We start from the raw sequence: 15,472 nt of genomic DNA on the forward strand, positions 1-15,472 counted from the left end.
TCCATCAGACTTCTTTTCCTGCCCTCCTTTTTTAATCCACAGTCACATGCATCCCATCCCATCCCATCCCATTCAAAGCGCAGAGACACTCCTCTGTCTCTCGGCACCTTTCGGGTACTGCGCGCCAGGGAAGCAGCGCTCCTTGGGTCGGAAGGCGGCTTTGCAAGGCGGGCTGCAGCTCCTGCTCGACTCCGCGAACCAGCTGGCAGCTGAGCTCCGGAAAAGCGGCTCCGGGCAAACGCCCTGTCTGGGGACTGGCACTCTCGTGTCATTCTGGCGCATCATCCTCCTGAACGAGGTCATCCGTTTCCTGGAAGAAATAGGGGAGGGGGCGGAGTGGATAGGAAGAAGAGAGGGAAATTGGGTTATTTCCGGATGGAGGGTCTTTCAGGGGGCAGGCGGCCTGATTTGGCACACACGACACCCGCGAGACACGCAAGGAGAGGGCTGGTCCCACCCGCTTCTTGAGAGCCCAAATACTAAGATCAGAAGAAGTGCGTAATCCACAGAGAGGGTCTTCTGTGCCGACTCTGTTGAAATGGATGGGAATACGCAGCGGCCAGCAATTCTGATGCGGCTCGTGTAAAACTTCCCACTGGATGATTAAGCACTACTAGAGCATCAGGTCTAACAGCCTTAGCGCAAAATTTCTCCTTTCCCTCCAACTGCCTTTTGCTTTCATCTCTTTTATTAGCGGTCAGCTACTCACAGAACTGTAGAGTTGGAAAGGACCACGAGGGTCATCAAAACCAGCCCCCTGCAATGCAGGAATCTTCCGGCCAGTGTGGGACTCAAACCCATATTCCCGGCATTAAGAGTCTTGTGCTCTACCAACTGAGCTAGCCTTGTGCTTCTGTCTGTCTGTCTTTATAGCATCTAGAACATATTAGAAGCTTTATAACTAATAAATGGTGGTGATCAATTCCCTCTCTCTCTCTCTCTCTCTCTCTCTCTCTCTCTATATATATATATATATATACTGTTCTGTAGGTATGGCTTTATTCATTTTCGGATTAGCCATAGGATCACACAACTAAAAGCACAGAATGCTGACATTTACAGCTTGCTTCCAGGCGGGAGCTGCAAAGAGTAGGGGCAAAACTAGGCTTTATTTCACCCAGGCCAGGGGTCTGCAACCCGCAGCTCCGGAGCCGCATGTGGCTCTTTTACACTGTACTGGCTGTGACGTCACATGGGGGCAGTGTGTGCATTAGTCACGCACCATCCCGACGTCACCTTCCCACCCGCTGTCAGATCGGAGGGCAGCGGCGCGCATGCTTTAAATGTCGCAATGGTTTTGCGGCTCCCAGGTTTTTTTTTCCTTTGGAAACGGGTCCAAGTGGCTCTTTTTGTCTTAAAGGTAGCAGACCCCTGACCCAGGTCAAAGACACACACCCCACACACATTTGCACACACACACACACACACACACACACACACACACACACGGGCTGGGAGCCTCAATGACGCCCCTCTGGGGGTTTCACCTGGGGTGAAAAACCTGGCTGCCCCCCTCCCTCCCCCATAGCTACAGCACAGCACAGGGGTTGCAAATGGACCACTGGCAGGAGTTATTTTTAATTTATTGGACTTTATCCAGAAAGGACAGATCCAGATTAAATTGGGGGAGGGGGGAAATGGGCTGGTATTTCAACGGCAATTACGTTGTGCGGATGCTGCAAGCACATGAATGCGCGAGGAGCACCAGTCCCACCATAAAGCACCCATCTGGAAGCATTCCTTAGAAAGAAGGAAATCGGCTTTATGAGTTCCTGCTTCAAAAGTCTTCCCCACCCATGCCCGCCAACAGACACTGTTGCTCCCAGTCTGTGCTGGTTCAGTGTCCTGTTCTGGCAGGCAGCCTGTTATCTTGTCTGTGACAGGCACCATGGTCACATGGTGTGGGATTATTGAAAGCAGTGTTTCTTTTTTAAAAAACAAAACATAACATAACTGCCTTTTAAAGGTAAAGGGACCCCTGACCATTAGGTCCAGTCGTGGCCGACTCTGGGGTTGTGGCGCTCATCTCGCTTTATTGGCCGAGGGAGCCGGCATACAGCTTCTGGGTCATGTGGCCAGCAGGACTAAGCCGCTTCTGGTGAACCAGAGCAGCGCACAGAAACTCTGTTTACCTTCCCACCAGAGTGGTACCTATTTATCTACTTGCACTTTGACATGCTTTCAAACTGCTAGGTTTAGCTAACATAAAAACCCCACACCCTCCTTCGAACCTGGCTTCCCTAATTATTTCATTTGAATTTTCAAATGGATTGAGATTTCATGAGTTTGAATGTGTTATTTATATTGCACATATTTCTGGGAAACACTCACACACACCCCAACTGAGATCTTCATATGTCTTTGGGGGGTGCCCCCTGGTTGAGAAAGGCTGATGTGAAAAAATTGCTTCATTCATTCTCTCATTCGCTCGGAGTCCTGACACACAAAGAGTTAAGAACAGCTGCTGAACGAGGTTAGTGGTGGACACCCAGGCCTATGAGAGGCTAAACACATACTCACAGCACCTTTACTTTCCATGTTATGCTTTCATCCTCCTAATAGTGTTCACTTGCCACCTGAAACATCTCGAGATATTTTGCTTTGAATGGGTGTGGGTGTCAATGGCTGCCGTTTTCTGCACCTTTCCCAGCTCTGAGATATCCATCTGGAGATGCGAGGACCACAGTGGTGTGCAGTATTCTAACGGTGGCCACGCCATAGACTTGAAAAATGGCATTAAGACTTCTTCTTTCATTTTCAACCCCTTTCCCCAGCATAATGTGCCGTGCCGAATTCATTATAACATAGTTGTTGAGCAAGACCTCCAGGTCACTTTTTAACAGAGCAACTAGCATGCATGCGATTGGATCCCGCCCAAAGAGAGCAACAACGCGGGGAGTGATCTAAGGCTGAAAGTGACCAGATTCCTGATTTCAGGCTTTTCTCGTCTTAAGTGGGGATCCACACTATTCGTACCACCCCTGCCCCTGTGCTCAAATTATGGGGAGAAACAACTACAGTGGTACCTCTGGATACGAACGGGATCCGTTCCAGAGCCCTGTTCGCATCCAGAAGCAAACGTAACTAGCAACAGCACGTCTGCGCGCGTCGCTTTTCGCCTCTTCTGCGCATACGCGTGACGTCATTTTGAGCATATGCGCAAGCGGCAAAACCCGGAAGTAACATGCTCTGTTACTTCCGGGTTGCCACGGAGCACAACTTGAACGCGCTCAACCCGAAGCGCATTCAACCTGAGGTATGACTGTAAATGAAATCCACATACTCCTTTCCACCCCCTCCTCCACTATAGCCAAATTTTATCACTTTGAAAAACCGCAAGGAAAGAGGTTGTGTCACAAAAGGGAGGAGCGTATGGTTCTCTGTGGCTCCTGACAATTTGAGCCTTCGCTGCCCCTCCTGCCACCCCCCTTTGTGTCTCACTTCCAGCTCCAGCTCCTTCTCTCTCTCCTTCTCTCTCTCTAGTTCCAGCTCTTCTTCCCGGCGCCTCTGTCGCAGCTCCTCAGCATCCGTCCGTTCGTCCTCTTCAAAGAAATCCTTATCGAGGCGCTCAAGGCGTGGAAGCATCACCAGCACTTCCACCCGGTAGTCCCCTTCCTCCGCACAAGGGTTGTCTAGCAAGACCAGGGCTCGTAGCATGGGCAGCACCAGCAGCTTCGACACCTCCTGGAGCTGCACAATCGCATTCCCCCTGCAGGAGAACGAAGAAGTTAGCAGGTGTGGGAACTTCCAGGTCCTCCTGTTGAAAATGTTCCCTCTGTGCTCTGGTTTGGCTCTCTGATGCCAGAGTTTTCCCTTAACAGCCAGTGCCATAGTTAAGTATACCTTCTATGCAGAAGGCAGTCTTCCTGTGCTGTACATGGGTAAAGGGACCCCTGGCCGTTAGGTCCAGTCGCAAACAACTCTGGGGTTGCGGCGCTCATCTCGCTTTATTGGCCGAGGGAGCCGGCGTACAGCTTCCGGGTCATGTGGCCAGCATGACTAAGCCGCTTCTGGTGAACCAGAGCAGCGCATGGAAATGCCATTTACCTTCCCACCAGAGTGGTACCTATTTATCTACTTGCACTTTGATATGCTTTGGAACTGCTAGGTTGGCAGGAGCTGGGACCGAGCAACGGGAGCTCACCCCGTCATTGCGGGGATTCGAACTGCCGACCTTCTGATCAGCAAGCCCTAGGCTCAGTGGTTTAGACCACAGTGCCACCCGCATCCCTTGTGCTGTACATACATAGACTCTAGAAATGGCACCAGAGTGAGCCGAGAATGGCAGGAGCCTTTGAAGCATGGATAGGCCACTATATGGCCACTGGGACCATATAACACTGCTCTGGTAGGCCACAGGTTAACCACCCCTGATTTACAACGAATACTTCAAGGAGCTAAGAACCAGTCTCAAACGTAGACTTGGCTCAGATACCACTCCCTGCCTCCTGTGCCATTTCCTCTCTTATTTCTAAGAGGCCCTGGTGGAAATTCTGTGCTACGGGAAACAACTCACCGTAGGTTGAGATACTGGAGAGACTTCAAGCTTGCTGAGAAGCCATCCAGGGTTTCAATCTGATTGTCACGCAGATGCAGAGTTGTGAGCTGCCCCAGGTCCTCCAGGCCCTCTATTACGGTAATGGCATTCTGGGCCTAGGGGGAAAGATGTTGCAATGTAAGAGAAAGATGACATAGTAAAAGGCAAAGGACCCCTGGACAGTTAAGTCCAGTCAAAGGCGACTATGGGGTTGCGGTGCTCATCTCGCTTTCAGGCCGAGGGAGCCGGCGTTTGTCCACAGACAGCTTTCTGGGTCATGTGGCCAGCATGACTAAACCGCTTCTGGCACAACGGAACACTGTGACGGAAACCAGAGCGCAGGGAAACGCTGTTTACCTTCCTACCGCAATGGTACCTATTCATTTACTTGCGCTGGTGTGCTTTTGAGCTGCTAGGTTGGCAGGAGCTGGGACAGAGCAACGGGAGCTCACCCCGTTGCGGGGATTAAACTGCTGACCTTCTGATCGGCAAGCCCCAGAGGCTCAGTGGTTTCCAGGCATAGGCAAACTTGGCCTTGCAGATGTTTTGAGACTACAATTCCCATCATCCCTGATCGCTGGTCCTGTTAGCTAGGGATGGTGGGAGTTGTAGTCCCAAAACATCTGGAGGGCCGAGTTTGCCCATGCCTGGTTTAGACCACAGCGCCACCCACATCCTCGGACATAGTATTGATCCAGAGTACATCCATATACCCAGCAAGGGTAAGCGGACCTTATAACTAGTAACTGCATGCATACAATTAACAGGTCACATGAAGCCTGAGTAGTCCTGAGGTTGGTGATACTGAAAACACATCTGTTTGCTCAGGCATTTGGGGTTCGTAGTTAACGAAGCCGTCATCAGTAAAGTTCTCTTACCAGGTACAGAGTTTTGAGCTTGGGCAGGCAGAATCCAGCTGTGGACTTTAGGCCGTTTCCCCGCAATTCGATTGTCTGCAGATTTGACAGCTTTTCCGGGTCCAGTCCTGTTATTGCCTCGATCTCATTACCTGGGTGACGGAAGAATTAGACTGTGATGAAAGGGATTCATTCCCCCAGGAGATCACAGAGTATGAGTTTTGTCGTCGAAGGCTAGAGGGACTCTCTTGAGCGTTGCACACCTACTTTTCAGGTTGAGACTGACCAGCCGCGGGTGCCCAATGCCATTGCTGTCTTTGATGTGGTTGCTGGCAAAGCTGGCATGCTGCAGGTATATCAGCTCATCCAGGCCGGCGCTAGTTAGCCGATTGCCATCCACCTTCAGCCACAGCAGATGCGTGAGTCCTGACAGTGGGGACAGGTCTTTGAGCAGGTTTTCGGACAGGTCTACATAACGTAAGTGGATGAAGCCTTGAATGAGGTTGATGTCTGTCAGTTCCCTACCGCAGGATGAGGGCAGAAAGCAATGTTATTTACCAGTGCACTTGTCCCAAACTGCTCAATTTTTCCAGGAAGTGTGGACAAGGAAATTATCCCATTTCTGGGCAACTGCACCCACTGGAAGGGAGGAGAAATGGGGGGCAGGTTAGTCATGCCTGTGCACTCACTTTTCTTTAGCCTCTAATTTCACAAATGCATGAGCCAAGCCATTGCCAGTTTTACATAACATCGAAAGGCCTTCCTTCATGTGATCCTCGGTGAGAGGGTTTGAGACTTGGTGCTGGGGGGGAAAGCACAGCAAGGAAAAAAGGACATCAGACAAAATTAAAGTTGTCAAGCGGCAAAGATTTCTGCTGAATCTTTAAATTTGCCTCTGAATCAGGAGATCAGGCAATGGCGACTTATCCCTCAACCCCACAAATTTTACACACACTGTGCCTTCTCACCTGTGTTAATAATAATAATAATAATAATAATAATAATAATAATAATAATAATAATAACAATAATAATAATAATAATAATAATAATAATAATAATAATAATAATAATAATAATTTATTTATACCCCGCCCATCTGGCTGGGCTTCCCCAGCCACTCTGGGCGGTTTCCAAAAAAATATTAAAATACTGTAATACATCAAACATTAAAAGCTTCCCTAAACAGGGCTGCCTTCAGATGTCTTCTAAAAGTCTGGTAGTTGTTGTTCTCTTTGACATCTGGTGGGAGGGCGTTCCACAGGGAGGGCGCCACCACCGAGAAGGCCCTCTACCTGGTTCCCTGTAACTTGGCTTCTCACAGCAAAGGAACCGCCAGAAGGCCCTCGGTGCTGGACCTCAGTGTCCGGGTAGAATGATGGGGGTGGAGACGCTCCTTCAGGTATACTGGACCGAGGCCGTTAAGGGCTTTAAAGGTCAGCACCAACACTTTGAATTGTGCTCGGAAACTCCAGGTGTTACACCTGGAATTCTGTTCACTACAGAAGGCAGGTTAGGGGGCCACACCAAAAGACTGGAATGGGGTCAGAGGTGATCAAAGACATTGCTGCTTGCCCCCCCCCCCAGTTTAGTGGCAAAACTAAATGGCAGCTGCAATCTGAGTTGCAGTCTGGCAGCCTTAGATAAAATCAGGGTCCATGATCCTTTACAGAGATGACCATGGGGCACCCAGAAAGTATGAAACAATGCAGCTACATTACGTAAGAACATGGACCATTCCCGAAATATAATAACCAACAAGCCTCTTGCTTATGTACTTTAAGTATGTATACAAACTCAATGAGAGGTGTGCGCTTGCTTTGGGGAGGTAATCTCATTTATACAAGGCCTAATTTGAGGCAAACAGACTCCCATCTCCTCATCAGAATTTGCTCTTGCTCTCATTTTGAAAAGATATCTATTCACATTCTGCAAATAAAAAAAATACTATTTTGATGCTATACTATGCTACAGTATGCTGAAATGTTTCTTTGATTGTCCTTGAATCTTCCGGCCAAGGCAGCAGACAAGAAACAGACTCATCTTGGAGTATTTGCCTTTCTCCACCACGGAAGTCAACAGGGAAGAAATTTCTTCTGCCAAATCTAGGGCTGGTGGAATGCTGTGCCATGTATGGGGGTAAATGTGCTGCTCTTGTCTGCCGCTCAGATATCACCCAGGACTCCATCCTGTTCTGCTGGCGATACCTTATTTTAACACCCATGGACCAAGCAAGGCTTCCTCCAAATCCTATCACTCCTCAGCCATCAGAACTCACATACAGGATTTCACCCTTCGTCTCTTCCACTGACATGAGAGAGCCTAACTTTGGTTTAATTGTGTCCTGCATTTCTGAACATAAAAACAAAACAAAATAGCCACCAGTCTGTTACCTCTTCCTCCTCCTCCTCTGGCGCTTCCTTCTCCTCCTCCCCTTCCCCCTCGTCTCCACCTTTCTCTTCCGCATCATCCTTCTGATCTTCGACCTCATCTTCATCATCCGGCTCCTCATCTGACATTTTCAAGGGCTGGTACAACGAAACAGACTAAATGTGGTTTTTCAGCCACTGGCTAGAGAGAGAGAGAGTCCCCTCATTCTCATGGAACACGAGCCTAGACTGTGTGCTCCCGGTGAAAGAAATACCCATTCATCTCAACCCAGATCCATGCATCCCACCAGCATCTCATCCCATCCTTGGTAGTGGTAGGAAGCACATTTTAGGAAAAGCAGGGGTTGTCAATGTTTTGGGGCCAGTGCTCCCATTTGCAAACCACTTGTGGGCACCACACACAAACATCACAGCCAAGCACACACTGCGACCAGTTCTATCAGCTATGGCAGAAAGCGTGTTTCAAGTCTAATTTCAGCAGAAACATGTTTGTCCATGAGTTTGTTGCCGGCATCCATCTGTCTTGAGAGACAGTGGAGTGAGCCTCTGGGGGTGAAGTCAAACTAAAGTGACCTCCTTGGGGCACAAGCCTGAGCAGTGGGGATGGAGGTCCTGGGCTGCCCAGACAACAAGGCCCTCTTCTTAGCTGATGGGGTCCAAAAGAAAGCAGAGCAATACGTCTGGCACCAGCTTGGCTCCAGGAGTTGCCGGAAGGAGGCATACAAGGTGCCTTCCAACTGTCTTAGGGACTCCAGATTTGTGCAGGGATTACATACTCCTGAAACTTTCTTTCTTTCTCCTGAAGATATCCCACAAAGCAGTGGAGTTGTAGGACCAGAGTTTCCCTTCTCCTAGATGGGCTACCATCCCTGGTGGACGAGCCCCATCTGCCCCTCACTTTCCTATACAGTACATACAGAAACCGCCTTCTTGACCTTTGAACCCCTTCTTGGTCTTGTCCACTCAGTTCACCGGATCCTGTCATCACATGCAGGGGAGGTCCCCAACTCACCAAGGGTTTGAAACGCATTGGCTGCCCTCACCTGGTTTAGCTCACCTGTCAAAGCCGTTCCCGGGGTGTGACCAATGTCACATGCTGATGGCGTCTAGCAGCCACAGGTGAGAGCTGAGTGCAGGGTGGGGACCAAAGGTGGACAAGCAACCCCAGAAGGAGCACAACGTGTCCCCCAGCAGAGGTACTACCCCACCCCTAATACCCCACACACCCCTGGGTACCACACAGGTAACCCCGCTGTGTTTCAATTGGTCCTTGATTTAGGTTCTGGCCACCTGAGGTCTTTCTTTACCCTTGCTGTCTAACTAATGTCATCTGTCCTGGATCCCCTAACTGGCCTGGTCACAATGACAGGACGCCTCAGAAATGTATCTATCAGAGTAAGGTTGCCCAACAATTTTGGGGAAAACTAAAAAAATATATGTGTGGCAAGCTGTATATCAGAGGGCAACAAGGATTGTGAAAATGATGGAACCCGTATCTCTCAAACCCCCCCCCCCTTCTGGAGCCAGGAGCAAAAGTCTAAAATTCAGGGCAAAAAGCAGCAACGACCAAGCGCAACGATGCGATCCTGCCATGTTTTAAACAGCGCTAAGGCACAGAGTTGTGGGCTGAGGAGCTCAGCCACCTGCTCACCCTTTTTTTTTATTTATTAAATAATTTTTATTAAATTTTCCATTTTATCAATCCAATCAAATCACATTAAGTACTCCAAATTATACAAATACATATCATATAGTCCAAATATTCTGCCAAATTATAAATTTTTGTTGGGGTTTCCCATGCTTCAAGTTCAGTGGGGCTCTAATCATCTTATGTTTCTACTGCCTTGAGTTTCCAATAGTTCCTTCTTTAAATCTCCTTGTTGTTATCCTTCCGCCCCCTGCTCACCCTTAAAAGGGGGAGAAATTTCACAGATGTAACTTGTCGCAGTGCTGAGAGAAGCGGCGCCTGCTCAACTTCTCCCCCTCGCTATTGCCCTCCTGAGCAAACGACGACCCTCGGAGCCTGCGATCCCCAAACCAGCCAAGCCACAGACCCCTCAGCCCAAAGGAACTCTCCCCATCCATGCAAAGACCCTTCCCTGCTAACCCTTCTTCTCCCTTTGTGCGAGGAGGATCCAGGATGGGGAAGAAAGAAGAGCAACGACAGCTACCCACGCTCAAGCTCCGAGCTGCTGCTGCTGCTGGTGGTGCTGTTTTGGACGGGGCGAGACGGCGGCAGGCGAGGTGTTTCCGTTGCTACGGGCCCGGGACGCCGTTGCCAGAAGCCTCCGCTGCCCGGGCAACCGCGACCTGTTTGACGGGGGGTTGTTGTCGCCCAGTGCGGAGGAGTCGGGGCTGGAGCGAGGCAGGCGCGGGCGCTGATTGGCTGAGGGAGCGGCATGATTTGCATGAAGAGGCGCGGGGGGGGGGGGAAGGAGGGCCCGGGAAACCTCACCTCCTACAATCCTAGAGTTGGAAGAGACCCCAAGGGCCATCGAGTCCAACCCCCTGCCAAGCAGGAAACACCATCAGAGCACTCCTGACATATGGTTGTCAAGCCTCTGCTTAAAGACCTCCAAAGAAGGAGACTCCACCACACTCCTTGGCAGCAAATTCCACTGTCGAACAGCTCTTACTGTCAGGAAGTTCTTCCTAATGTTTAGGTGGAATCTTCTTTCTTGTAGTTTGGATCCATTGCTCCGTGTCCGCTTCTCTGGAGCAGCAGAAAACAACCTTTCTCCCTCCTCTATATGACATCCTTTTATATATTTGAACATGGCTAAACATGCCCAACATCTTGTTGTTGCTTAGTCGTTTAGTCGTGTCCGCCTCTTCGTGACCCCCTGGACCAGAGCACGCCAGGCACTCCTGTCTTCCACTGCCTCCTGCAGTTTGGTCAAACTCATGTTGGTCTCTTCAAGAACCTTGTCCCACCATCTCGTCCTCTGGCGTCCCCTTCTCCTTGGGCCCTCCATCTTTCCCAACATCAGGGTCTTTTCCAGGGAGTCTTCTCTTCTCATGAGGTAGCCAAAGTCTTGGAGCCTCAGCTTCAGGATCTGTCCTTCCAGTGAGCACTCAGGGCTGATTTACTTCAGAATGGAGAGGTTTGATCTTCTTGCAGTCCATGGGACTCTCAAGAGTCTCCTCCAGCACCATAATTCAAAAGCATCAATTCTTCAGCGATCAGCCTTCTTGATGGTCCAGCTCTCACTTCCATACATCACTACTGGGAAAACCATGGCTTTTACTATACGGACCTTTGTTCGCAAGGTGATGTCTTTGCTTTTTAAGATTGCTTTTCTCCCAAGAAGCAGGCGTCTTTTAATTTCGTGGCTGCTGTACAATACAATAAATAAATAAATATCCCATTGGGAAACGCTCAACTCAGACTCTCGTCCTCTGTGAACTCTGCCCTAGCTTCAGCGGAGTGTGTGTGCCGGCTGCCAGCATGGTGCTGCTGGTCTTAAGTCCAAGGCCTCCTGTCCCTTATCTGTGTAGCAATGTAATCTGTCAATCTGTGGCTGTCAATATATTTTATTTTGCTTTTTAAAAGCATAGCTTTAGCTTTCTGGGAGGAATTCAACATTGCGTCATTCTGACCATGCTGGTCAATGCAAGCACTTATGCTTGCCAGATAGAAGACGTCCCTTCTCCTCCCCTTCTGTGCTGTCCTGGGGGTTCTTTTGACCCTCCCTCCAAGAGCTAATATGGGGGGTTGCACAGGGGGGAGGAGAGGGGAGAAAGCCCCATTAAACTGGCAGGACTTGGTGCACTGGGTCCCACTGGCACAACTGTTTAGTTGAATCCAGGCCTATATCAAGGGCAGGATTGATTGAATTAAACTATTCCCCATCTTATTACATTACTGGTGGGCTGGATGGAGAGAGATACATTGGCTCTGCTGGCTTGGGAAGTAGTGATCCCCAACAACATTGCTAAGTAGGTTTCCCCTGTGCTACCACTGGAAAGCTTCTGAATTATTTGAACTAGACCTTGTCTTATATTTGTGATTTAATGGTGCAGATAGAGGAACAGGTTGAATGCATCCAGCCATCATAATTTTGGGTGAATATTCATTCTATGAGAGCTATGCACTAATACTTTATCTTTAATGTTCCTGAGATTTACAGGTGTGTATTTTATTACCTTGGTGCAAGCAGAGTTGTGCTTTTGTCATCCCAAAGTTGATCCCATTTTCATGAATTACTTGCAATAATTTGCAACAGTGTATATATGTGTGTTTTATAATTTATTTGAGCATTTGAAATAATGAGATGTGAATAAATCTTTGCATTGTTTTCTTTTTTTCTTTTGTGTTCAGGGTTACCTTTGTTTTAAATGTTTTGATTTACTGTTGCCTGCTATTATCCATTTCATTCTTTCTTTGTTAGCTAACTTGATTTTCTTTCAGGATGAACAATTCTAATTCACTACGTTGAAATGATGACAGGTGGCAAAGAAAGGGCTGGTGAAATTGACATAGATTATTTTACGTCCCTGGGACGCGGGTGGCGCTGTGGGTAAAAGCCTGAGCGCCTAGGGCTTGCCGATCGAAAGGTCGGCAGTTCGAATCCCCGCGGTGGGGTGCGCTCCCGCCGCTCGGTCCCAGCGCCTGCCAACCTAGCAGTTCAAAAGCACCCCCCGGGTGCAAGTAGATAAATAGGGAAACGGTGTTCCGTGTGCTGCGCTGGCTCGCCAGATGCAGCTTTGTCATGCTGGCCACGTGACCCGGAAGTGTCTGCGGACAGCGCTGGCCCCCGGCCTATAGAGTGAGATGGGTGCACAACCCTAGAGTCTGTCAAGACTGGCCCGTACGGGCAGGGGTACCTTTACCTTTTTATTTTACGTCCCTAGAACTGACCACGTGAGGGAGCTCTAAGACAGGCTATCAACAATTTTTGGGTGGCCAAAATGACAAAGCACTTCCTCCCCCACCAATTTTTGCTCTGCATTCTCTGTTGCTTAACAGATCCAGCAGCAACGGCATTATATTGTTTGCCTTTTTATATAAAGCAAAATAACAAACTGCTGGTCTGGGAGACATGGTTTATGGGTTAACTTTGCACTGCGGGGAGAATCACACCCTGACTATGTTCAGAGCGACTTGGGTTACCACTTCTGTGGTCATGTCCACAGAATGGAAGAGGACAGGACCCCCAAAGATGTGCTTTACAGGGAGCTGGCTTCAGGTACCAGGCACGATGGCAGACCAACTGTGCGCTACAAAGATGTCTGCAAATGTGACATGAAGGCTGGCAACCTGGGAATCTCTTTCAGATGCCTGCAGACAGGCAGCCAAGTTGTGCATCCATAGCAGTGACCACAGGAGGAATGACTGCTGGGAGGAGCACAGAGAGGAGGAACGCCATGGTGCATCTGCAGACCTTCATCTGCCCCACCTGCAACAAAACATGTCTCTCCCATATCAGTCTCTACAGCTACAGCAGGTGCCATCACTCTCCGCTGGATTTTACTGTATCCCCAGTGGCACTTGTCCATATGGGACCACTTAACACCGGTTCTGAGAGATCTGCATTGGCTCCCAGTACGTTTCCGAGCACGATTCAAAGTGTTGGTGCTGACCTTTAAAGCCCTAAATGGCCTCGGTCCTGTATACCTGAAGGAGCATCTCCACCCCCATCGTTCAGCCCAGACACTGAGATCCAGCGCCGAGGGCCTTCTGGCGGTTCCCTCATTGCGAGAAGTGAGGCTACAGGGAGCCAGACAGAGGGCCTTCTCGGTAGTGGCGCCCGCCCTGTGGAACGTCCTCCCATCAGATGTCAAAGAGATAAATAACTACCTGATATTCAGAAGACATCTTAAGGCAGCCTTGTTCAGGGAAGTTTTTAATATGTAACGCTGTACTGTTTTTAACACTGATTGGGAGCCGCCCAGAGTGGCTGGGGAAACTCAGCCAGATGGGCGGGGTATAAATAATAAATTATTATTATTGCCTCTCGAGACAGAGGCCAGCAGGTTTTCCTTTGCCAGGGGAGGATTAGCTATGGAGGTAGAGAGTGTACTCTGGCAGGCAGGACAGAAACTTGTGGGTCTCCGTAAGGCTGCTCTCTTCAACCTGGCACTTTCCAAAGGTTGCTGGACTCCAGCTCCCATCAGCCTCAGCCAATGGTCCGAGATGATGGGAGTTGTAGTCCAAAATTATCTGGTGGCCACCAGCTTAGGAAATTCTGCTGAAGAGGTGCATGCTCAATAGCAAATAGCACAATAACCCTGAAGTGCACCAGTTTGTCAGGCTCCAGTACCAGTTACCTTAATCTAGTTTTACAGTGGGCTGCGGAAATGGAGCCAACGGCAACCTTTTGAATGAGAAAAGGGTATAGCAGGAAACCCTTTCCCAAGGTAGTCTGCTGAGCAATCACGCTAGGAAACTTAAGTGAAAGGAGAAGGCTCAGCCAGGCAACCCACCCCTTGAAAGGTTTTTTGTTTTGAAAATACCAAGCATACAATTTAAGACTGCAAGCTCCTCAGGGGCAAAGGTATGCCTTGTTTGCTTATGAAATTCTGCATCAATATCTGTTGGCATCCATCTGCCTCAAGTGACAATGGAGTGCGCCTTTGGGGGTGAGATCAAACTGCCGAAGAATCACAGCGCCTGCTGTGGCTGAAGAGACTGTCAACTCCTAACTGCTGCCTCCTATGTTGTTTTTGCTATGTTAGCAGCACTGAAGTGACCTCCCTGGGACACATGCCTGGGCAGTGTGAATGGAGACCCTGGGCTGCCCAGACTTCAAGACCCACCCCCCCTCGGCCTCGCTGATGGGGTCCAAAGGAAAGCAGAGCAATATGTCTGGCACAAGCTTGGCTCCAGGAACTGCTGGAAGGAGGCGTACAAGGCACCATCCAGCAGTCTTAGGGACTCCACTCAAGATTTGCGTAGGGTTTACTCCTGAGCCTTTTCTTCTGCGGAAGATGTCCTGAAAGACAGTGGGCATGGACTTTTCTTCTGGAAGCCTGACCACAAGGCAGTGGAAGTTTAGGATCAGAGTTTCCTTCAATAGTGTTGCAAAGATGATGCGGTTACATCTTGGTACGGGCTAAGGGAGACAGTGTATAGAAGTGATGCCACCCTCCCCATCTGTAGGTATATATAGCAAATGTAAATTAAATTATCGTGTAGTATGTGAACAGCAGTCCAGCAACCATATTTTTTATCTACCTGCTTCAGACAAAGAAAACGACCCTGCAATTTAGTGGCGAAATATAGCTTCAGCATCCAGCGAGCATTTTTGCGTGATCAATGTTATATTTTCCTCTGCGAAAAGCTCAATTTTTTGATAACTGCGTTGACCAAGAGTAAACGATTCTTCCCAATTATAACAATCATTCCTCCGTGGTGCATAAAATCCAGCCCCCCTTTTTTTGCAAGCGATGCCCCCTAAACCACCTGCCTTGACAGATGTGGAATTTAAGATGGCCTGCATCTAACCAGAAAGCACTCCCATTTCACATGGGAGTTTTAATGCGAAAGTAACTTCTAAAATGTAGTTTATATGGCTTCAGGAATGCCAAGGATACAGATTCATTAAAACCAGTGTTATCAATCTTGCCTTAACACCCCCCCGGTCCGCCCTGCCCCTCATTCATTTCAGCTAAAATATGATTGCCTTCATTTTTCTATGCTGCATTCTCTGGCTTATGCAGCAGTCAGCTCTGCTCACCTCTGAAAG

General features: G+C 49.0%; 1 protein-coding gene across 4 annotated transcripts; it reads right to left on the reverse strand.

The window, feature by feature from the left end:
- Positions 1-7: 7 nt before the first annotated feature.
- LRRC23 (leucine rich repeat containing 23) lies at positions 8-10,141 on the reverse strand. Of its 4 annotated transcripts, none has more exons than XM_028712266.2 (8): positions 9,960-10,141; positions 7,788-7,922; positions 6,084-6,196; positions 5,662-5,915; positions 5,416-5,546; positions 4,517-4,653; positions 3,442-3,709; positions 8-310 (listed from the first exon to the last, which is right to left on the reverse strand). In XM_028712266.2, the coding sequence occupies exons 2-8, from the start codon at positions 7,911-7,913 to the stop codon at positions 269-271; spliced, it is 1,071 nt and encodes a 356-aa protein (XP_028568099.2). In that variant the 5' UTR covers positions 7,914-7,922; positions 9,960-10,141; the 3' UTR covers positions 8-268. The 4 variants fall into 4 exon arrangements, with proteins under 4 accessions (XP_028568099.2, XP_028568101.2, XP_028568100.2 ...); XM_028712268.2 differs by having other exon boundaries at positions 9,956-10,141; XM_028712267.2 differs by having other exon boundaries at positions 9,892-10,141.
- Between the last annotated feature and the right edge of the window lie 5,331 nt (positions 10,142-15,472).

Source organism: Podarcis muralis, chromosome 17 (assembly GCF_964188315.1).
Source record: "Podarcis muralis chromosome 17, rPodMur119.hap1.1, whole genome shotgun sequence".
Taxonomy (NCBI): Eukaryota; Metazoa; Chordata; class Lepidosauria; order Squamata; family Lacertidae; genus Podarcis; species Podarcis muralis.